This window comes from Acyrthosiphon pisum, chromosome X (genome assembly GCF_005508785.2).
Source record: "Acyrthosiphon pisum isolate AL4f chromosome X, pea_aphid_22Mar2018_4r6ur, whole genome shotgun sequence".
Classification (NCBI taxonomy): domain Eukaryota; kingdom Metazoa; phylum Arthropoda; class Insecta; order Hemiptera; family Aphididae; genus Acyrthosiphon; species Acyrthosiphon pisum.
The window spans coordinates 67,172,697-67,198,925 of NC_042493.1; the positions used below are offsets into that span (position 1 = coordinate 67,172,697).

The following is a 26,229-nucleotide window of genomic DNA, read 5'->3' on the forward strand; positions in this document are numbered from 1 at the left end:
TCTAAGCGCACCGACATTAGGTTAACTCGACAACAGTCCGAAAATATTCCCTCATTATCTGTAAACACAAGTATCCAGGTCACAGATATATAAAAATCAATAGTAGTCCGTACTTGTCAGTTGATTGCTTGGTTACCAAACTTTGGTACCCTTTTCGCTTTCGGACCATTTCTAACATAGACAAAGAAAATAATTTGAGTTCCGAGTTCTAACTGAGGCACTGTGTATGGTGTATCTGTGTTACTTTCTTGAGTTTCTTCCAATGACCAATATTGAATAATTTAACTTAAAATAAAAATATATCGCTTTGTTATTTTACTTTTTAACTAAAAGCTAATGGCACGCAGAAGACGTAATCCAAAGCTGAAACACAAAGCAACACAAGGAAATGATAGTTTAGCAAAACGAACAGATTTCGTATGGACTACTGAACGAAAAATTGCACTTCTTCAGTGCATGATAAAACGGAAACCAGCTGGTTAGTTTTTACAAATTGATTTATATAATTATAACCGTATGTTAAGTCTATCTAGTCTTTCATAATTTTTTCATTTCTAAAATGTCTCATTACAATAGGTACATTACATTGATAGCGCTAATTCACCTGTTTGGGAGAGAACCGGGGAGAGACCACAATTTGATTCACCAAGATATATATTAACTCGTACATTAACCACATTTACACATTTTGAAAATACCTACCTAGTACAATTTCCATTAGTTAGTAGGAAATTGGTTACTATCATGGCTTAAATACACATGCATATTGGTTAGGTATATATGCCATGGTTACTATGAAGTAACTCCAATATATAAGTATCTCTACTCTAATATTCTACCGGGCACTCACCTTAAATTATATTATATGCCTGTCAATTTGAGCCATTGTCGCAACATAAGTGATTATAGAAGTACTAAATTTTCTAATTTCATCTTGATTTTTAATTTATAATTATTTATTCATAAAAAAAAATACTTTTTTGATGTTGAGTGAATAATTTGCACACGTTATAAATGCCAAAAGACTGGTGACTTCTAAAATAATTTGTTCGAAGACATTTGATTCTCAATATATATTGAATACATAACTTTATCTTTAATCGTTATAGATAAAACAAAAATTAGTCCTCACGTATTAACCGAGACTACCCACCAAAAGTGTATCTAGGACTTTTTCGTGGGAGGGGATAGTTCCATGACAATTCAGCGCAGTCATTTTAACTCACGAAAATTCAACGATGACATTTACGTGTAACACTAGTCAGCGTATTCAACATTTACGCGCAATACATGTCGGCGCATACAACATTTATACGAAACACATTCGGCGCCTCATGTTTAATAAAATATACTAAGTTAATTGTTAGTAAATATAATAAATTCCCAAAAGAAAATCATTATTGCTAAACACACATTATTATAAATCACTTGTTTAAATTAAAATTGTGAGCTATTTCTTGTAAGTAATCATTGACTGGTCAGTTTTTGAAATACTCGCATAGATATTACATTTTTTTTGCCGTTTCTTTATAGGTACTTTGATTTTTTTGGTACATCTCCAGCAATAAGCTGTTCGGTTGTCATCTTATTAATATACCGTGTTTATATGCAGCAGTTAATTCGCATTGATTTAATGCGAATTGATTTAATGCATATTAGGTAGCGAGTTTATATGCACCTAAAATATCAAGATTAGAGGTCGGGTAAAATTTTAAGTTAATGAGAATGTTTTTTAGTCCATGTTTTATACTTTGTATTCCATGACCAAAACAATTATAAAATTTTTTTTTAAATTCCCGCGAAAAAATTAATTTGCATTAAAGCGTTTACATGCATTTCTTAATCCCGGAGTAAGAGTTAATTCGATTTGACGAATCAAATTAAATATTAAATGCGCATTAGTTTAATGCAAATTAAAAATGCGTTTATATGCACCCAACTCCCGGATTAACTCAATGCGCATTAACAGCTGCATATAAACATGGTAATAGGTACTTTCTTTTTTTAAAAAATTTATAAATTTCCATATAATAGGATGTGAAGACGTTAAAAGAGCAGAAAACTCATTATGCCAACCTTCAATATAGTTATTGGTTCTTGGGAGATCGTCTTTCAAACGATTAAAGCAATTCCAAAGATCAATTTCAAATAAGGGAGATCTTCGTTTTCCTCTCCTGTCTAAACTTCCAATCCAAGTTCATTCGAACTAAGATATTAGTGGCGACAACAGCTCTTCATTTTTTGTATAAAATTCTTTTTCTAAAAGACCTTCAAAGTATTCTATTACCTTTTCTATTGGAACGAAAGCGAGAGCAGTCAATTTCTTCAACTCCAGAGCAAATACAGTGTCGTTACAATATTGAGTTCGTAAACCATTTTCTTGAATATGCCTCTATAAGGCTTGACTTAAATGGAAAAAACAGCCTTGAATTTTTGTTTGAGGAAATTCGGTTTTAATAGAATTCATCACTGCTTTTTTGAAGTCAATCAAAATTGAAGTTGGATTTAAATCTGGTTTTATTAATTTTAAATTATGGAACATAGTATGTTCAGTAACAAAATATATATCAACGGTATGACATTAGAAAACTTAATTGTTAAAACCTGTGAAGAAGAGCCTTCTCCAAGAATGGCACAAGTTGTTAAACTGTTTTCTTTAGCAAAAGTTTTCATTTCTTCAACTGTTTTCTTTGCTTGAATTTTAGCAATGCCTGATAAATAACTATGGTCTATATATTTTAATATACTATCATCTAAAATTATATATATATATATATATATATATACCTATATATAGTTTAAAATTAAATATAAATAACTTAATAATTAATTTATACGTGTTCTGAATAGGTACTTTTTATTTTTAAGACTTAGTATTTTTATAATTGTATAATTTTTAGTATAACTTATAACTTTTTATAATTGTTTTAAATAATTTTGTGACAAGACATTTATACATATTTACGTATTACAAGTATTTTTTCGTTTAAAAAGTATTCTTATTTAATTACACTTATTTAATGCCAAAACTGGTGTGTACTTACTTTCTGATACATGTACCCGTCCTGGGCACTTTTGATTTCCATTGCACCACCAAATTATTTTATTTTCATCTCGTCTGTCCTATCTATGAATATAATTTTTGTATACTAATAATTTTTTTCCCCTTTGACTTGGTATATAATATTCTAGTACAGACATTATGTTGTTGAATGTTGAAAGACTTTAACACCACAAAATTATTTTATACTAATTACCTACCTATATCAGATTATCTTGATTATCTAGACACCAATAGATAATGACTTCTGCTGCTGTATTGATAACATTGAAATTCTTTCAATTAGATATTTTTAAATTGCGCTGAATTTTCACACGCTAAAATGTAGTGTACGCTAATTTGACGATCGCCAAGATGTCGTATGCGTTTAATTGTCGTGCGCTGTAATTACCACGCTTAATTAACGTGCACTGAAATAACCATGTGCAAAGGTGGTATACGGGAAGGGATATAAAGATTTTAATAGACATATTCAGTATACACAAATATGTATTCACATTATTATAATCATGTTGTATGTATTGTGTACAAAATTTGGTCTCAGGGGGGAGAAGGGGCATTTCATTGGTAAGTACCTAAATAACTGCCAACTATTACTAGTGTCTAGCACTATTATTTATTTTGATTAACACAATACTTATAATGAAGTAATTTGTATGCCTAATTTATTTGCATTTAAGGATTGCTTAAGCATATCAATATGCTAATCATTAAATCTCATCTCAGTGAACGTCTTCAGATGGATGTGCCCATTAAAGAAATATGGAGATTTCTTCATTCTTATTGGAATATGGATGAAGTTGTAAGTTAAAACATTTGAAAATTTACTTTAATTTGTATTCACTATTTTTTTAATATAGGATAAAATAGAAAACCAAGCAATGCCAATAAAAAAAAAAGATTTTGAACTACCCCAAACTGAAGAGTGGATAAATTTAATTAAAGAACAAGGAGACTTAATAGATTCCAATAACATGAATACAGGTATTTTAAATTAACTTAATACCTTAATCTTGAAGAAAAAAATGTGTTTATCTTTACGGTTTAAACTATCAGAATAACAATATATTGTTATTTTAAATGTTTACAAAAAAAAATTATAAAATTTTTTTACAACCGTTTACACATTAATATTGCATTGGTTATACATGTTGGTTAATAATTGACTAAACGTAATACCAAATTTTAAAAAGCAGACATACCATTTAAATACAATTAATCGTGTTACATTTATATTAAATAACTTATAGATATTAATTATATTACATAATAGATCAATTAATAGAATAATATTCTATATTACAGATTAGTTATGCTTAATCCTTGTCACATGGGCCATATTTGGCACGAGCCCATTTTTTTAGTTAAAACAAATATTTAAAATTTCCTTTTTTATATAAATTATTAGTGGCCCGCACAATTGCTAAATTTCATTATTGTGGCACATCAACAGAGAAATGTATTATTCCCATACTGGCCATAATCAATTTTGTGAAAGTAATGATGAATCTATATATCTTTACAGTATTATAAGATTAAGTTTTAGCTTATTATTGATAAGCTAAAATTAATAATATGAATTATTAATAATTCAATTTAGTTATTTTAGGTATTTAGGTGTTACCTATTTTTTTATTTTTTTATTTTAAATGTTGAATTTAAATCTAGTTATATTATGTAGCTTGTAATTGTTTTTATTTATGCAAGACTCAGTTATATAAAAATCAACCATAATATAGAAACTTTTTAAATACTTAAACTATGAATATGGTACTGTTTAAATTAATTAAAATTTTAGAATTTAAAATTATAATCAAGTTATTCTTTATTTTTTTAATAATTAATAATTAAGTTACCTTCAATAAGAATGTTGTACAAATAATATTTTAACTCACTGTTTATATTTCTTGGAATACATTTTTTCATAATATTGCAATTTTATAAACTCATCTAGTCATCTCTTATTGTATATTATAAATTGATATAAACAGTGAAACTTCCATATAATAAAATGTTTTCTATTTAACAAAATATTTTTAAGAATTAGAACCAATTTTATTAAATTTTATATACCAAATTTCTCAATACAGCAATTTTTTTGGTACAAGTCACATTTGGTATTATGACCCCATATAATAGATTTATTTTTCACACTTCTATATTTTACGTTAAAGAAGAAAGGTGTTCAATTATTTGTATAAGAAAGGAACCCTGTTTATTATGATAACATAGTTATATACATAAGTACTAACAGTAACAGTGTTTATATATTTTAATTATTATTTATTTTTGTAAAATCTGAGCTTTATTAAGTAATGAAATCACTCCATCATGTTTGTATAATTTGTTATTTATAATGTGTATTTTTATTAACAATATATTATTATCTAATTTACTGCTCGAAGCAATTAAATTGTATATAATATTATATTGATTCTATTTAGATGGAATTTGATGGAACCCTGACACTCTTCCCTCTGGGTTGTGAAGTTTTTATTAATTACAATTTCAACAAAAAAAAACCTAAGATCAATTTTAAACCTAGAATTTAAACCAGTACCTAAATAAATTGTAATATTACTCATAATTATATATAGTTAAGTTAAAACCTTCACAATTACAATGTTATAGTAGTGTAATATAGACATATTATAAAGAAATATAATTATTAAATTTATTGATAATAATTATATACTTAAGAAAAATAGTTTTTATACTCTGTTCCACTAGTGAACATGTCGTCCAATAATGAGAATAGGTTAGCTCTGCGCATCCCTCGCCCAATTCTCGATAGGCGGCGTTTGATTATATTATGACCGCTCAGCGTTGATAGCAGCCGATTACAATTGTATTGTGCACTGCGATCTGCGATCACCAGGGACATTTGGCCGCATGGAGGGTGGGTAAGACGGCGTAGTCGGTCAACAGAGCTCATTCAACATGCACAGAACCAGCATTTTCTCTCGTGGAATAAAGTATAATCATAATTTAAAAGGACGGTACTCCTGCATGCATTGTCTCCACCTTACAAATGTACAAAATAGCAAAAACTGTTTAGCGCGGGGAAAACTATGCTCCCTCTGTACTTGTAGTAGAATTATCAAAATTCCACAACCCATGAGGAATCTGTGTCGTAGCGTTTTTGTTTTTTTGATAGCTCTTACCAATAATTTTTAATAATAAAAAAAAAACTAAAAAACTGATAACTTTAATTGTATTTATGTTATGCAAATAATAAAAACACTATGACACAAATAAAATTTGTCCCTATGCGAGGTGGAATTTTGGTGATTCTAATATAAGTACAGAGGGATAGTAGTCCCGTTGTATTCTTATTTTTATTTTTTTAAACCACACTATTATTTCTGTTCTTATATTAATAAAATTAAGTTTTGTATAATATTTAAATGGTATGTCTGTAACCAAGTACATGAAATAAACATTTAAATGTCTTAATTTTTCAGATATACATGTGTAATTATGTTATCTAATTTTATTTTATTTTAGGTGAGACATGATAATTTTTAATTTCATATTTTATACTATAAGTATATAATAAATACTAATCCTCATGTCTCATCATTTATCAATTTAACCTTTTTTAATTGGTTACCTACTGATTTGGTTTAATAATGTATATTTAGATGCTATGAAGCAAACAAGTCAAGCTGCAATCAGTAATGTGGATTTAAAAACATTAAAATCTGTTAAGATAATGGTGGAAAGATTAGACAATAGTATGTATGCTCATAAATTGCCTAAAATAAAATAAAATATTAATTTGGAGAAAACAATATAAAATTGGCTCAATGGTTTTCATACTGAGTACTTACCTACTTCCTCAAATGCAAATCCGCATTCTAATACATTTTATGTAGTTACTGGTAATAGTTTGCATGGAAACAATATTAAAGATAATTCTTCAGTCCTCTGACCTCTTAGGCCAGGCAATAGAGACAACATTTTTGAAAATGGCGGAAAAAAATCTCAACCAATATTTTTTTTTTAAGTTTTAATAAAATATGCCCTATAACATACTAAAAGTCCCCATTGATGGGACTGGAGCTTTTTTTTTTTATAAGCTCATGAAAGTTTAAAAATATGAGCTTTTTTGAATATCTCAAGAAATATTACAAATATCAAAAAAAGTTTCAAATAAAAGTTATTTATTAAACAATTTACAAAAAAAAAGTTTTCCTATTTTTCATTTAAACAAATATTTGGCAAGATATATCTGTATAAAATTGATAGTTAAAAAATTATTAATAAATTTCTCTCTCTTTCCGTGTTAAATTTTTTTTACACTGTATTAAATATAACTAACATTTTGAGCTGTTTACTGAAAATTTCAGTTACCAATTTTTTTAGTTTTCTTTTCTATAAACGTCAATAAAATTGTATTCTTTTAGTCAAAAAGCTTGAAAATTTAATACAAGGCTCCTATAATATGTAGTTACAATAAAAGTTGAAAAATATTAAAAATACATAGACAATTTATTTTTTTAATCAAATTTAAATTAAAATAAGATTTTGTAGTTAGTAATGTATAAATTATTAAACTTTTATATCTAAGGATTCAACATTCAAAAAAGTTCCGTGTAAGTAGTTTATTCTGTAACCAAAAAAATCTAAAAATATAGATATAGGTACATACAGTTTTATTTATAGTTATTTTAAATTCAAATTTAGACGAAATTTACATATTAAATAACGACTAAAGTTATTTTTTTGTAATTTTATTGTATAATATTAATTCAACTTCCAGGTGTCCAGCTACCATATAAATAATAAGTAATAACAAAATAAATATAGTACAAAATATCCTAGACTAACCAACCGTCTTCGCTCAGAATCGTTTTTTGCATACCATATTTTAACATTGAATTCAAATTTAATACCATCCATTACAGTGATCCACTAAAAACCTACTGTACAGTAGAGCGACATCCACTTACCTTCTATTTTATTTTGTAATTAGTATATATATTATATATTTTATACTATATTTGTAATAGTAATTCCAACAGTGAAATAAAATAGACTTTTATTAAAATAAAACACAAGTTCAAAATCGAATGGTTACATGTCGTGTGGCGCGTTCAACAAATGATGTTAAACGGGGGTAAGTATTGTGTAAACAGTTCACCCACCGTGGGGCAATAGATACCACAGCAAAAAAAGGCGTGTGGCGCGGCGTGATGGAGTTAGTTGGTGGACTCAAGAAGAGCAAAAAAATATCGAACATTTTGCAACCATGACTATAAAATATTTGATGGAACTTTGAAGTATTTGCGGTTATTTGACAATAATCAATGTTTATATGTATGTTATGCATGTAATGCTAAGGATATACTAACCAGCTCATTAGCTATTAGTAATGGTTTTTAGGAGAGGGAATTGTTTGTTTTTAAATAGAAATCTGAATTTAGTAAAGAAATGAAGTATATGATGATATAGTTCTGCACTGATGATAATATCATATAATTATATAAATTAATATCCTATATTAAAATTTTAATGGGACATACCTTTGACAAAGAAATTTATAATTATGATGTAAACAGCCAAAAACAGAAAGAAGAAAACAATATTTTATTGCCATATTGGTACAATATAAAGTCTTGGTTTAAATTACATAGTTAGGTACAGAACACATATTATGAAAGGTATAATAAATGGTTTTAACTTGAAAATAAAGACAAAGCTTTCATTCTGATCCATCACGAGACATAAAAATTTTTATCAACATCATTAAAAATTAGGTTAGGTACATAGCGTAAGCATTCTCAGGAAAAAAATCTGTACAATTTTTTTTTTTTAAAGGCACAAAATTAATTTGAGTTTTTAATTGCATAATAAAATTATGAGTTTAAATACCAAACTTACTTAAAAATTTGGGACAATCAATATTGTTAAGGAAAATATAGATAAAAAAGATATCAGATAGCTTACGTCTATAACATCACATGGGCACGTGGCTGATTTCAAATAAAGTCTGCTACTAATGACATTCAGTATAATAAAGTTTATAAATTTAAATGGAAAGCAATTAATTTTAGGAATTTATATTAAACATTGCAGTCAACCAGTTGATTGGTCGAATTTTTACCCCATATCAATGATCCAAACTAAAAGTTAATAACTATCAAGTTAGATCTAACTAGGGAGCAATAGAACGTTTTTAGTGCTTGAAAATGTTTAAATTCTAATATTCCTTAATATATAACTCAATAATTGGCAATAATATATAGGTATTTATCCCAACTAATTAAAGGTTACCTTTGACTTATGAAGTAATATAATTAAAGAGTAGAAATAAAATTTAACAAAATATTCACAATCGAAAAAAAAACAAGCTATTCTAATTGAATAATAAGATTAATAATTGCGATAATATGGACCATAAAGTCATGTTTAAATATTATTATTGTTTAACATATAAATATAAATTTTTTGTTACTAATCAGGCAATATTACCTAAAGTTAAAATACAAATTAAAAAACTAAACCAGACCTACACAGAATAAAAATGTTATACCAATTCACGATGTAGACTGCAGACATAATCATGACAAAACAAAATATAATTTTAAATTATATTTATTTTTCATTTGTCAATATTGTCATCTTATTCTGTTATTGTGTATTTGGGTAATATAATAATACAACTTTTTTTTTTTTTGCAAGTATGCAAAATATGCTGACTGCTGAGCAGTGTTAACTAGTCAGGAAAAGTAAGTACTCATGTTGTGGTATAGAAAAAAAAACTTGGAGACTATAAGTTATCTGGTTCATTCCATGTTGCGATGTTGGTGGTTTTATTTTTTGATCATATATTAGTTAATAGACTATAATAGACTATAAAAATAACAGGAAAAAATAGTAAATGCAGAGTGTGGATAATAATTGTACCCTTATTAAACATGATTTGTTGACTCTTTTACAATCGTAACATTTTACTATTTTAGTAAACCATTAATAAATTCATTTTTTTTTTTTATGGTACTTTGTGTAAGACTTTTAGTGGGTATAATTTTAACTTGTCTATATTTTATGTTATATTTTTTGGGTAAGTATCATAACAACCTTGTATATGCTCTATGTACACCTAAAGTTTATTACATGGCTAAGCTATACAAATTAATAATCTTTAGTACCACTTTAATACTCTGAAGTCTACAGAAATGTTTTTTGAATACACTGATTTTGCACTGATTAAATGTGCAATAAGTATTATTTCCTGTCTATAGGTACATAATTAAATATTTTATTGCAATAATTGTGTGCTGAGATGAAGACTAAATCAAGAATTTTATATAGTCAAAGTTTTTATACATTCTTGTTTTTTAATGTTTAATTTATTTTATGATAAAATTTGGATTAAGAATATAGCAAAATATATAATGTTTATCAATTGAAATTTTTTGTGGAAGGAAAAAAGATACTAATAGGTCATTTTTTAATAATATGTATAACGATTATGATATCTGGTACGACTATGGTACCTAGGAGAATTTTGATCTAGGATGTTATGAGAACCACTATTTAATATCTATAATATTATCAATATTATCAACATCCATGAATATTTCAATCACATATCTATCATTATGTGACATAATAATGTACATGTACAGTATATTTCATAAAAAAATACGTTTTTGATGTCCGGTGTAAATATGCAAAAACATGCGTAATATTATTTTTTAAAGTGTTGTTCAGTATAAAAGCCCCTAGTTTTTGTACTCCTTATAATATTTAAACTTAAAAGCTGCAAGTACCTATACCTAATATTACCATTTACCAACTTCAATTCTCCTACATAATCTATTAATAGCCATATAGGTAACTATAGACTATAAACTGCAGTATTTATAGTGTAAAAATATTAAAGATAATTATAACTGTAATAGGGATAAATTGATAAATAAAAGTTTTTTAATTAAATAGTATCAGTGTATCACCGTATAGTTACGTGAACACTTGTAACATACAATTTTACATCACATAATATTATTTAATATTAAGTGGACGCTATACAGATATTTGTTGTTTCCGTCTTACAAGTGCATAGGTAACATACCAAATTTACGCTCAGCAGATCACGTTTAGCTCAGTTTAAAAATTATAGTGAATCAACTTACTATGAAACTTGATGGTAAGAACATTATGTGTGTTTTTGACAATAGTTCAATTTTTTAGGAAGGTCTGCGTGTATTATATAGCGTAAATTAAAAATGCACATAACTCACTTAAAAACTGAATTTCTGTAAAAAAAAAACCATATACAAACACAGATAAATGGCTGTGTAGTGTCCCCATAATATATACTTATTACTTATAATATGTTTTATGCATCATGCATATCTTATAAAATATTATATACAAATAAGTAAGTTCATCGTTTATTTACATGTAGGTACTCTGATTTTCTTCTGCATTGTAACTACTTTTTCCTAATAGACAATAATAACGTACTAAGGTGTCTAACAACACTTTTTATAGAAGGAAATTTCTAAGGGAGATATTTCTGGTAGTAAATAGAACCTAGTTTTAATTTTGGAAATAGACATCTTACCAACCTACTTTACAAGATAATCGAGAAAATAAAAAAAAAACAACAAATAATGGGAATATTTTTACAAAACCAGTTTTTGATAAAATAAAATTTGTTTATTTATTATTGTAATTGTCTGTCATATTCAATCACAGGTCTCTATGTTTCGCTTGTACATTTGAATTCTTGAACTCTCAATATTAAACCTATACGTATGACGTATTGGTTACATTCCAATTTCTTCCTTGATAATCTTGTATTGTAATAACAAATATAATATGATACCTAACTGGACAGTGGACATAATATTTAGATATAGTTATTAGTCATTAGTATTAGTGTTGAAGTGATCTGAGTTCAAGACTACGGAACATAGGCTCATACAGGGTCGGACTAGCTCTATAGCACAACCCGGGCAAAATAATTTTGAACTGTCTCAATGAAACTTTATATAAGTAGGTGCCTAATCAAATGTTTGTTAACTGAAAATGTATCTTTATAACTCAATAAACAATAAATACATAGGTACATTTGAATATTTTCAGATTTAATGTTATATCTACCTTAAACAAATCAAATTTATGCATAATATAATATCTAATAAGTCAATAGCCTATTTATTTTATTTTGATTCAAAAAAATGTAATAATTAATATCTTAATACACCATAAAAAATAATTAAACTTAATCCAAAAGATAACATAAATTCATTTTTATCTAGTACTTGGCTTCTTTATACATACCTATATAAATATATTTAAAAAAAAAAGAAAAACTTAAAAAAATGTATGTGTATTTATTAATTGTATACTACTAATATACTTTTTAATACTGAGCTTTGTTGAACAACTTCATTAGTTATGTCTTCAAATGAAAGAGATTCTAAAATATCTTTGTTTAAATTCATCAGCATCCAAGCATCCAAATTATCCATAGACTAACGATTTCTTAATCGAGTTTTTATAAATGTTAAAGTTGAAAACTTCTTTCGCATCCAATTTATGTACAAGACGATGTTATTACGTATTTATTTTCAATAAATTAATTATTATATACTGAAACATAGTCCATACTTAAATAGAACATTATAACAGTAAATATTAAATATTATTAAATAGAACATTAAATATGTTCAATCTTCAAACTACTAGTTATCTAATTCCGTGTCACCACATACCATTAGTGACATCATGTTACCGTGCAATATTTTTTATTTTATTATAATAATAGAAAATAGAAGTATTAAATTAAAAACAAAAAAATTTAAGTGGTCTTATTTAACTAAAATTACAGCGGCCACTGGGCCTAGTCCAACCCTGGGCTCATAGCATGTTCTATAAAATGTAATACTACTACTATACAAGTATATTCTTTTCTTGATGTTTCATACTAAATTCCAATAGCCAGTACGTTAAAACCAAAAGTTTAATGTACATTGAGTCAATTTGTCAAATATGTGATACATTTTTAAACGCAGTAATATAATAAATGATTAATTAGTAATAATATGTATACTAGACTAAATTTTTCCTAAAAACTCAATATAACACCACATGACTAGGAAATTATTATTTAATTGAAGCAGGCAACTTCTTTTCAGTCTCAAACATATATTATACCAGAGGGTGCAAATGATAAAAGTTATATTTACAGATTGCTTACTACAGTATGCTATAAATAACAAGGTATGATGGGAATATTTTTACGGTCATAATGTAGTGTCTTTTGGTAGGCACGTTATGTAGCATAGCATACCTACATATGGTGATAATATGAGCAATCAAGTGACATGTTGTTGTGTGGACTTGAATTAAGTCTGAACCTTTACAATCATACAATGTTATTTATCATGATTATGTTAGATTGTATACTAAACTGATTTACTTAAATCATTAAATGATTCATTAAAATTTAATAAGTCAACAATAGGCTATTAAATCATGTTTAAGGAACCATAAGTTCTATTGATTCAGTGATTATTAATTATGAAACTCGGTAGGTATTAAAATTTAAAATATTGTTTTATTTATAAAAACAAGTTTAAACATACAAAATAATTTAAATACCTTAATATTGACTGATTACGACATATATTATAAAAATTATTTGTTATATAAACATTAGTATTATTTTAATTTCAATATAAAAACATGTAAATTAATATAATAAATTTAATTAAAAAAATTATAGTTTTAAGAAATGTATTTCAATATTAATTATATATATTCTATATCAATTATAATATTTATTGAGATTAAAACAAACAAGTTTTACCAAAAAGAATCATTGTTTTTTAATTAATAAACTTATAAAATACCTTTACATATTTATTCAAAATATTATTTCCTTACTCAACATAAAATTACAATTTTTTTTTAGTTATATAAAAACAGCAGTCATAGTCAATTCAGTCAGGAATCATATTGAAATTGCATTAATTTTCAAATAAAAATTAATGTATTGAAAATACTATCCATTAAATAATAGAAGCAAATATATCTTGATTAACATTTATGTTTTGACGATCCAAAGTTTTTCTGTTTGCAATACTATTATCCATACACATCCAAGTTTGTTTATCAATCTGTTTCCAAAGTCGTACAGCATAACTGTTCATTGTAACAGATAACATAGTTCCAAAACAAGAAAAACTAATTTTTTGTTTTTGCACGTTATCGGGGTCAATTTCTGTTTGTGCCCAATCAAAAAAATCATCACTTCCCCATACAAATACTCTACCATTAGAAGCACAGCTAGCAATTACATGTTTGTACAGACCAGGAGTTGGACTCCAACTTATGTCTTTGATAGCAGATAATTGATTGTCTGATTCATACTTAATGTTCCACATACCTATTTGACCTTGCCATATTTTGATCTTATTATCATTTCCTCCGCTAACTAATAGCAAATTATTGTTGAATAATTCATTTGACCAACTGATGCAGTTAACACCATTTACATGAGCATTAGGGATCTTTGATACACACCAATCATTATTATTTAGAGCATGTATTGAAATAGTACCATCAACACTTGAACAAGCTATGATTGCTCCAGATTTATACGGCGCCCAATCTATAGAAGTCGTTGATGATTTGTGTCCATCATATTGATAAATAACCTTCCACTCACCCTTGTCATTAGTTGTACGTATAATTAGTTTACCATCTGATCCACACGAAGCTAAAAATCCAAATTTTGGATGTGAAAACTTTACTTGCCATACGGGACCGACATGTTCTTGTAATTGTATCACCGGTGCATACAAGTCTGGTTTGTCACTATCGATAATTTGAATAACGCCATCCGTAGAACTAGTACAAACATATTTATTGTAATAATCAATATCTGTTGAAAGAATTTGTCCCTTGTGGATGGTTTCGAATGAACTGGCAACTGACAACATGTTTCTGACGAAGACACTATTAACACGTCCGACGTGAACAAAACACTACAAGTCACAAGACCGTGGCACTGCGGTAACCTAACAGGACAGACAGACGAGTCGAGTACAACACTACGACAGTAGAGCCCGGTAAAGGTAAGCAACTCGGTAGAAACTCGATGAAGTACTCGATGAAGTCGGACTCATGAGACGAAAAATCGTTTTTCAGTTATGCCGTTATCATTATATAATATATTGTTGATTATTAGGTATTTATCAAATTTTTGATTACCTACGTTAGTTTTTCTTTTTATGAGGATGCCTGCTGTTTAAGGGGCTTATATAGGCAATTTTAAAGACGCCTTGATAGGTATTTAGAGGGACGGACGTGTCGAGTAGTGTTTTTTCGTCGTGTCATGTTCGTTGGTCGTAATCATAGCAATAGATAAGTTCCCGCTTTTTTTTAAATTTTAAATTTTTTTTACACAATCTGTTTAAATAAATGTAGAACAATAATAATTGAATGACATGATGAAAAAATAAAAATACATGATTCACTGAATGAAGAAACCTCCCAGAAAGAGTACTTCGAAAATTATATTATTATATTTCCGCCTGATATATACAATATACTACCGGCTATTATAGATAATAATATTATATTCTGAGCTGATACAGTGACACCTATGATAATAATATGATATTTAATTTACACAATATATTTTTTAATATTATGAGTTAATCAGAGTTATGAATGTTGTTAATTTCTTATTCTTTTTTTTTTAAATATGCACATTAGTTGTTAATATAATATAAATATATATCTGAGAGAAGGCTGCGACTGTCATTCTATAATATATTACTAAGGTGGGCCGTAATTAAGAGGCAGTGGCGTCATTTCAGTTTTTAATAGAGGGGAGCAAAGGTTTTGCCCGGCCCGAATGGGTGAAAAAAAACCGATCGCTTCGCTCGCAACCATATATTAACCATAGACATAATATAGTATGTACATAATATATTATGTCTATGATATTAACTACTTACATTTTTTTATGCTACCCTTTTTATTAACTAAGTAACATCATTTTTAAATAGAAGGTAGCAGATATTATAGAAAAACAATTGTATACCTATCAATTAAAAGTCTACAAACTATTATAAGGCAATACTTATATTGATAAACAATAATATTATAGTAGTTTATTAGGATATTTTCTTTCTTTTTATTTTTGAAAATATATCAACTGCATTATCTATAAATCAATTTTGCCTGATTCATCACTTATAGCCCATACTCTATTACTCTAGGTATACTATATATTTACAAATTAATATTATCTTAAATTATAATATTTTTTTTTTTTATTGCTTGCTTATCGGCTCAAGTTTTGTCTGTTTATTAAACATATCAGAAATTATTTTACATTCTCGAGCAGTTTGTGGTAATTTTATATTTTTAGCCGCACCACCCATTTATTTTTTTTTAAGTCATATTTTGCTCAAATTAAAAGATTAATGTAAACACGCATCACAAAAAAAATAAATTTTAATTTAGGTAGAATAGGGTATACTCAATTAAAATATTAACACAAATAGTTGAATCATACATACACGACTGTCGCAAGTTAACTGAAGTCCGTGATCAATGATAATTAATGAGAGTGCCAATCGGTTGTTGTTTTTATAATTTGTATTAATTTTAGATTTTAGAAATTAAACTATACGAGATTATGATACTAATTATTATTATTGGTGTGCATACAACAATATTAATATGTTCATTTTCCTTCACAAAACACACTCACACAAACAAACATACATAAATGCATACCCATACATGCAATGTGTACGTCCCCGCATGCGTCTAAATATAAATATATTCCAACTATTCAATTAGTAAAAATGTATCATTGTGACAATAATTGCTTAGTACTTACATAGTATAAGATTTTCTAAAAATATTTTTCGTGGTAGTGCTATCGGTGGTAATTGTATATTAAAGTACAATACAAGTATTCCCTCTAGTGCTCACGTCCGAGAGACTTTTTTAGTGTAGGAGGCCAATTATTCAATGAAAGGCGTGGGTCTATGTCTGATGATAACTTTGAAATGTCACTTTTGTTAAAATATACTAGAATATAGGTAGTCATATAGATTATATTATGTATTATTATTTAATATCAATATTTTAAGTTGTCACACTGTTATGTATATTTTTTATTTTGTTTCACTCTTTGTGTTCTAATAACTAATAAGTGATAAACAAATTAATTGAAATTATTACATACCTAATTAGAACATTTCGATAAAATTACTACCTAAGTGTTTAATTCAATTTTTCAGTTTTAATCAATAATTTAAGTTCGATAACTTATTATTTACATTTCAACAAAAAGGTTTTTTAATCTATAAAAAAAACTAACTTCTAACTTCTACTCTAACTTAAGTTACTATTTTCACCAAACTAACTTCTAACTAACTAAGTTAGAAATTTGGACAATTTCAGAAACTAACTTATGTTCTAACTTGGTTTTTTTATTAAAGTAACTTAACTTCAACTAGTTGAAAAAAATAAATAACTTGCCCAGCTTTGAATGTACCCATGTATTTTCAGGCGCGGATCTAGAACATATTTACGGGGGGGGCCATCTTAAATAAAATGTCAGCCTAAGTCTGATAAAAACATTGTACATACCATGTAAGCTAATAGGCAAATATTATTATTTAAATCCCAGTTTATCAGTACAATAAAATATATAAAATTATTAGATAATTAATAATAATAATAATTAATAATAAAATATAACAAATATTAAAAATATTAAAAATATTAAAAAATTGTCACAGAACAAAATCCTTTCGTCTTTTAAATAATTAGATAAGTAATATAAATTGTTTAATTAATAATGATACGTAATATATAATAAATAATAATTTATAATAAAATATAATAAATATTAAAAAATGATCACGGAACAAAATCCATTCGTCTTTTAGATTTGGCAAATTCGTCAATTACTTCTTCACAGTCAATACTAATATTTCTATAACAATTAAGTAATGCAAGTACATTATTTATTAATGTAGAAGCCGACAATTTATCTTGACTTTTTGATTGCAAAATTCTACTTATTGGTGCAGTTATTGAAAACATATCGGACATAAGATTTAAAGTTAAAATAAATTCGATGAAAAACGATGAAAACGGACACGGCCGAAACGCTATCGGCAAAACAATACATTTTATCGGCCGCCGAAAATAGATATAATAGAAAATCCACCAGTCTACGGGGGGGGGGGGCATGGCCCCTTGGCCCCCCCCCTTGGATCCGCGCCTGTGTATTTTTTTTTTTAATTCAAAATTATGTGTATCTTTTTTATGTTAAATGACTGATGATGTCTTTATAGTAAAAATTCGCATACTGTAGCTTTAAATTATATAATATTATGTAATAGAAGGTCATTGTTTAAATGCTTTGCTTAGAGTTTGAAATATGCTCTTCATGCCAATGAATTAATTTGCGTTAACAAAAATATTTTGAATATTCAGTGTCGGCCAGGGATCTAAAGGGCCCAGGAGGCAAATTATTCAAAGGGCCTCTCATAAATACCAAATCTCAAAAAAATAATTTAAAAACGTTTTATACATATTTATCACATAATATGGATCGATATAATATATAGTAATAAAATATCGATCAAACATCACAGTACGTATTTCAACATAATCATAGATTCCAAAATTATCATATAATTGTATTATTACCACGGATTAAGATATTATGATTTTAGTATCATTAAAATAATAAAATATATATTATATTATTATTATTAAATTATTTAGTGGATCCAAACGCATACCACTGGGCTATATATAGTAGGTACATTTTGGTAAATAATTTCATTTATTTCTTGAAAAATACCGCGGGTTGGGGCCTCGGAGGCGATCGCCTTCTAGCCGCCTGGGTCAGGCCGACACTGTGAATATTGCATTGTTAATAAATATTAAATAAAATATAGCTTATGCGACAAGATTCAAGTCCTTACGCGACCTACGACCAGTATATTTTATTAAATTATAATTTGAAAATTATAATAAAATAATAAAAATCGTAAGGTAAATATCGTAATCATTATATTAATATTTTAATATCTATTTTTGTAAAAATTAGAAACCTATAGTTTAGAATTTAAAAGTTTAAAATTTAAATGTTTTCGAATTCTTAACTATTAAATATTTTACGAATTTTCGGGATTTTGGGAAATTTTATAGAAATTTAAATTCTAATAAAAACAAAATTGTGACGGTATTTTAGATTATGAGTGTAGCGATAAATCTACTTAATATTATGGCCATTGGGTTTACAATGCTGTGTCGGTACGCAATTTGTGTGTCTGCGTCCTGCGTGGCAGCGTGTTCACTTTTCATAGTAGAAGCTAGAAAGAATGCTACAATCTTCAATACTTTGAGATAGGTATCTGGAAATCTGCTTCAATCGTTTTTCGTATAAAATAAATCGTATGCAATGATTTTTTTTTAATTTAAATTGAACACCTCCTAATTCACTTTGTATTACATACATTGGATTACACTGTGATATATCACATATTGAACGACAAATACGACGAACACTCGACGACTATATTTTGACTTTACAGGAGAGCGACTTATCCAGGTTTTTTTTAATTATAATAAATATAATTTATTAATTATTGCTATTATTTTTCACATAATTTTAACATTAACTCATGTATACAGAGGTGAATAACCTAACCTAATAAGTAATATTAGGTATTTATGGTGAATAAATAATTATTTAAATATTATTTACCATGCATTTGAATATCTCATCTAACATTACGCATCGCACACTCCCGCCACGCGTTATCATAAATATATGTGTAAATATTATATTTTTATATTGGTAGTCCACATTATATGTCCACGTATGTCCGTCATAGCATCTTTTTTCGTCGACATGTTGGTTATTTTACGTTCGAAAGTACCAGGATCTCATACAACTGCGTTGCCGTATTCTCACAGACCCCATAGTATTCTGTCATGGACGGCTCGCTGTCGAATAAAACTCGTCTGAATAGTTTTAATGTAATGTGTATAGTGTATAGACAATATACGTACTATAGACGTATAGTATATAGTATATTGTATATACCATATGGTCCATATAGTATTAGTCGATAGTGTACCTACATTTATTATAGCAGAACAAAACTAAAAAAAAAGTCATAATAGTTAGTAAAAATCAAATGTATATATTAAAATGAGTACCTACCAGAGTACCTATCAGTATATTAGTATGTATGTACCTATGTAATATAAATAACATAAATCACTATAATATTATCGTTGTAAAATCAATAAATTATAATAATATGTATGTGCCTACCGCCTATATGTTAGCAAAACATTTAATTATACGTAATATCTCGATTATATTTACTTTTCCAGTTGTCCAGGGCATTCTTAGATTAAACATAAAATATTATTGCTTATTCAACATAGGTATTTTTAGTACAGACTGCAGTGGCGTAATTTGGAATTGGTTCTGGGGTGGGATTAGGATATAAGTTTATACTATCGTTCTAGTGGGGATATACCCCCCCCCCCCCCAATTGACCATTAAATCTCATAGATCACAATATTATATTGATTAATTAAAGGAGGTAAATGGTATAATAATGGTTTTCAAAGACAATAAAGTAAACAATTAAATTGAGCTAAATATATTTTTCATAAATTATAATATTATTTCAAGTTTTCTTTTTGTTTTTTTCGCCAAAATATGCAGTATGTCATCGGGGTTCAACTTAATGTCCCGATGCACTGATAACATCGTAAGTCCATTCAAGCGTTCCTATTAAGTAGGTATTTAAGTTAGTAAAAGTATAATCAATATAGTAATAATATGTCAACCACTGTACTCATTCCATGATTATTATAAGAACTAATCTAGATTATATAATCAATAATTGATAAATAACTAGCATTATTGCATTAATATTTGTATTAGAAAAATTTCAATGTTTCACGTTTTTGTGATATATTTCATGCTTTTAACACTAATCTAGAGTCGTAAATTATAGATTTATCAGTTTTATGTTTTAACTATGAGCTGTAAAATTGTCTTGTCATATATTGTAATTTATGAGCTATCGTAGTTATATATTAGTATTAAAATCCATGAATTCTTATTTCTTATCTTAAAATCTTTTAAAACTTAGTGCTTACGGGAATTTAATTATGGATATTCTAAAAAAAAAAAAAAGGGTCTGGGGGGGATATATCCCCATATCCCCCCCATAATTACGCCACTGGTACAGAAGTATTATGTGAAAGTGATTCCCCTTATGTGACAGTTCATAACAAAAAAAAAAAAAATGTTTTTTTGTAGGTATGTGATACAAACTAATTTCAAATAGAATAAAAAATAACAAAATGTATAATATTTTTATTATTTATTAATATTTATTATCATTCCTATATAGACAAATGTCCACGCCCAGTACATAATTGCAATTTTTCATGAAGTAACTAAAATCGTAAATTTGTAAACTTAACTCATCACAATACAATATAAAATGAACATTGTATATTTCACATGATATATCAAAACTTTATAAAGCGGTAAATTAATTAAAATGAGTTAGATTTAGAGCAAAACGCGAATGTTTTTACTTTGCTTCCTATCATCACGTTTGGAGCAACATATAATATTTACTTAAATATTCTGTATCGAGGGTGGATTCAGGCCCGTATTTAGGGGGGGGGGCAAGTGTACCCTGTTGCCCGGGGCGGCAAATTTTATGGTCAATTTAGGGGGCGGAAATTTATGTTGACATATTATTATTGTGTATTAATTGTATCAAAAAATAAATAAATTAATATTATATATTTTTATTTTAATTTTTACTATAACCTTCTATTAAAAGCAAATATTACAATTTACAGCTAAAAACGTATATCGTTTTCATCAATTAGTCGGAAAATAATATTAATAATTACAAACAATATTTAAGGTAAACTATAAACTAAGAAAAGTGTTTTGCGTTGGAATCAGAAATAAAAAGTAGGTAATGCAGATTTTGATGAAATTAATAATTATCACTTTATTTTAAAATCTCCAATCTAGAAGAAAGTTATAACTTATAAATGTATCTAGATTATATTATTGTAAAATAGTATTAAGGCTGTTGAAAACGGAACGTTTTTTCGTAGTATTTACGTGCATTTAGAGTTTAGACCAATAAGCGGAAAAAAAATTAACCCAGTACCAAAAGTCAAATTTTAATTTTGAAACCGATTTGAATTCGTATCCTCCTGATGTGTATTAATAGATTTTTGTTTTTGATTTTACAATAAGAAAAAAAAATTAAACGCTTATAAAGAAATCATGTATTAATTTTTGTTTTACTTTTTTTTTACAAAAACTATAATATTATGTTTTTTTTAACATTGGTTTTCCTAGAGATTTAAAAGATAACCAATACATGAAAATATTAAATATTGCAACGAATGCAGTTTAGGGATAGCTTAAAGAATTTTTTTCTTTGAAATGTGTGTTTTGTATGCTTAATATGATGGTACTTTAAAAAAGTCTGTCAAATTTTCTTTGTAAGTTATGGTTAAAAAACGTTAAAACTACAAAATCTTGTCATTTCGTTTAAAATGCCAAAAATGACATTTTTAATTTTTTTTTTTTGTAAATATGAGTTTTTTTCCTTAACATTTTGGTGGAATCAGATATTTCAGAATTTAATTATTATACTTACTTTATATTGTATTGTTAATAAAGTAATTTTAAAAAAAAAAACCATGACGGGCGGAAATTCGCAAACTCGCGGACTAGTGTATAACTTGAAACTAAGTCCGACCGACAAATTCTGCTTGAATCACTGATTGTTTTTAACTCATTGAAATATAAAGGTTTCCAAAATAAATCTGACCGCATTTATGCCACAAAAAATACTTTACATTTTAAGAAATACCTTTTTTTAGGGGGTGGCAAAATGTGTTGCCCCGGGGCGCAAAATGTTCAAATACGGCCCTGGGTGGATTACTTGATACTTTTTTTTTGGTAGGGAAGGGGAGTAAAAATTTAATAAATTTAATTGTATTACATTGTGTATGGTTTTTATTAAAACTATACATTTTATTCCAGTTTTACAACACTAATTATATAAATTAAAATAGGTACCTATGCAAATTGTACTCCCATGCACTTCGTTGTCCGTTAAATGTACCAACTCTACCTGGTGATTATTTTATCAAAGAACACTCATTATTTCAAAAAGTACACATTTTTTTGAAAATATTTTTTTACATAGCTTCAAGTGGCTTATAAAACAACGTTTTTCTTAAAAAATTATATTTTTAAATATTTTTTATCCTTATAATTTTTTTAATTTTTTACTTTTTTGAATGACAACATAGGATTTTAATTTTATTTTCCAAAGCAGAATATTTTTTTTAATATTTTGATACATGAAAATCAAATTTGGAACGAGTAGTTTATGAGTTATAAATAGAGAGCGGATCTTTAGGATTTTACATATTTTTATTGGCTTTATGCAGCTTTACGAGAGTGAAAAATGTGTGACGATTTATCCATCACAGAGTTCGCAGGAAAAAATTTATTTTGCATATTAAAGCATATTTTGGACATTAGAGAATATTTAGCCTATTTTTCATATTTTAGAATATTTCCTATTATTGTTCATAAAAATATCATATATATTGTTAATTTATCAATTTGTGATTTTTCCAACAACAATTTTTTCTAGGAAAAAAAATATTTCATATTATAAAAATGATAAAAATTAAAAATCATTCAATTATCGACTTGTTTGTAATAAAATTGGTAATGTTGATCATTCTGTTAGTCTCAATCCATTATCGTACCATAGATTATAAATTTATAATATAATAGATCGTATTTGATAACTGATAACGCGATAAGAATGATTTTTAATAATTTATTTTTTATATATATATACCTATTTCATTATATTCATATATCTATGAACTGTTTTGTATTTTTTATAATTAAATATTTTACGTTACCAAAGGAATGGTGAATAAGTTATTTATTGTTTTTATTGAACTATTTTCGAAAAAAAAAAAACATATTATTTGCATATTTATAAGTTTAAAGCATATTTAGAGAATATTTTAGGGTTTTTTTAGAGCATATTAGCATCATATTTTAAGCTTTTAAGAACCTAAAAATCCGCTCTTTAGTTATAAATATTCAAAATTTAGATGAGCGGAGAAGTGGACAAACATTTCGCGGGGTAACCCCGTACCACTCCACTCCGCTCATCCGGTAGAGTTGGTACATTTAACGGGCAACGAAGTGCATGGGAGTACAATTTGCATAGGTACCTATTTTAATGTATATAATTAGTGTTGTAAAACTGGAATAAAATTTATAGTTTTAATAAAAACCATACACAATGTAATACAATTAAATTTATTACATTTTTACTCCCCTTCCCTATCAAAAAAAAGTATCAAGTAAAAGAATCACCCAGTATACCTATGACTCAAACTTTTTTCAATTCGTTATTTAATATTCGGTGTATGGTGTTCAAAATTTATCTTAACTTTTCCGTTGCCTGGAATAAAAATTCTGATTTTTGCGGTAGATCGCGGACCCCAGTGGCGGATCCAGGGCTTAATTTTGGAAGGGGCATGGGGGGTGGGCAAAAGTACAAAAAGTTCTAAAATTGGCCAAACACAGTGTAAAACTAATCAAAGTTATACCAAGTTTGTCGTTTTTACTTAAAAATAATTCCACCTACGGTGGATTAATATAATATAATCAATTTATACAAAAACCTATCCTAACATAACAGTACTAAAATCCGATGAATAAAAAAAAAACAAATTTATCCCTTTGTAAATTAACCTATCTTCTTCCCAGAGGTCTAATCTACCCACAAACATTAATTTAGCCTGTACAGAGATTTTCATTTCACATTTTTATAGTTAGATATTATATTATAATTTATATTTAAAAAGTAAAGCAAATATTTTTTTTTATTATTATTATAATAGCTTAAAAATCCATGGCAACCATTTATAAACAAAAATTTTCATCTGAAATCTCAAAATTCCTGTTTGACCACCTCCCGTGGTTGGTCCTCTCACTTTTTAAATTATCCTATCTTTTAAGTTGGACCAAAATACACTCAGTGTAAAAATTTCATCAAGATAGGTCCAGTAGTTTCGGAGTTTATCCAAACACGTGACACTTGATTTTTATATGTATAACTACATGTTATTTGTTGTTAATACAATAATACATACCATTTTAATATATACAAAAATAGTATTTTTACTAGAAGTAATTTTTTACGTGGATTATATAATACGCTATATACAGATTTATTATACTAACGTACTATAATATTATACATTAATTCATTATACAGAAACACTGCAACAGTGCCACAGCAACAGTACTGTTGTTTATAACAATATTAATTCAGAAGATTTTTATAATATTTTTATTTTATTCGACCGCGTTAGAATCGGTGTAGCGTGACTTAGCTGTATGGGATCCTGGTCATTTCGGAAGAAAAACAACCGACTGCACTAAAATAAAATACACAATAAAAAAATACTACACTACGGCCATTACATTACTATTACTATTATACCGCGGCCGATCGCTAGAGTGAGCGTGCAGCAGAAATAATCTGCGTTCGATGTTAGATGGAACGTTTACATGCGTCGTGAATCATATTATATTATATTATTATCTTTATGTTAATATCAAATATTATATAGAAAATCGTTGGTCTATAAAGTGGCGTGAGATCAGTGGCGTAGCCAGGATTATCACCCCCCCCCCTGGCTACGCCACTGCGAGAGATCATTCCGCACCGGAATAATGAAACATGAAACATATTACATAATATATGGTGAAAAAATCTCGTGGTGCTTTTTTTTTTCAAATTTTTTGAATTTCCTCTATAATATATGTAAATTATTTATCATAATTCATAAATAATATATTTTATTTTATTCCCACCCACTTCAGTAATCAAGTTAAAGTTAAAATCTTGTAGATTGCTTTGATTTAAAAGAAATTTAATCGTGTTCTGGTTATATTTGTATTAATTAACAATAAAAAAAAAATCGTTGTAAGTCACTATAATAATTGTGAATAGTGTATTTGTAAGCCCAAATTTAAATAA

At 27.2% G+C, this 26,229-nt stretch overlaps 2 protein-coding genes across 2 annotated transcripts; one reads left to right on the forward strand and one right to left on the reverse strand.

Annotated features, from left to right (window-relative positions):
* Positions 1-118: 118 nt before the first annotated feature.
* Positions 119-6,862, forward strand: LOC100166714 (MRG-binding protein-like). Its single transcript, NM_001162248.2, has 4 exons — positions 119-478; positions 3,742-3,863; positions 3,922-4,045; positions 6,706-6,862. The coding sequence occupies exons 1-4, from the start codon at positions 337-339 to the stop codon at positions 6,831-6,833; spliced, it is 516 nt and encodes a 171-aa protein (NP_001155720.1). The 5' UTR covers positions 119-336; the 3' UTR covers positions 6,834-6,862.
* A 7,072-nt stretch (positions 6,863-13,934) lies between these two features.
* Positions 13,935-15,261, reverse strand: LOC100168876 (protein SEC13 homolog). The gene has a single exon (XM_001949070.5). It carries the CDS (start codon positions 15,025-15,027, stop codon positions 14,095-14,097), a length of 933 nt encoding a protein of 310 aa, XP_001949105.3. The 5' UTR covers positions 15,028-15,261; the 3' UTR covers positions 13,935-14,094.
* Positions 15,262-26,229: the final 10,968 nt, after the last annotated feature.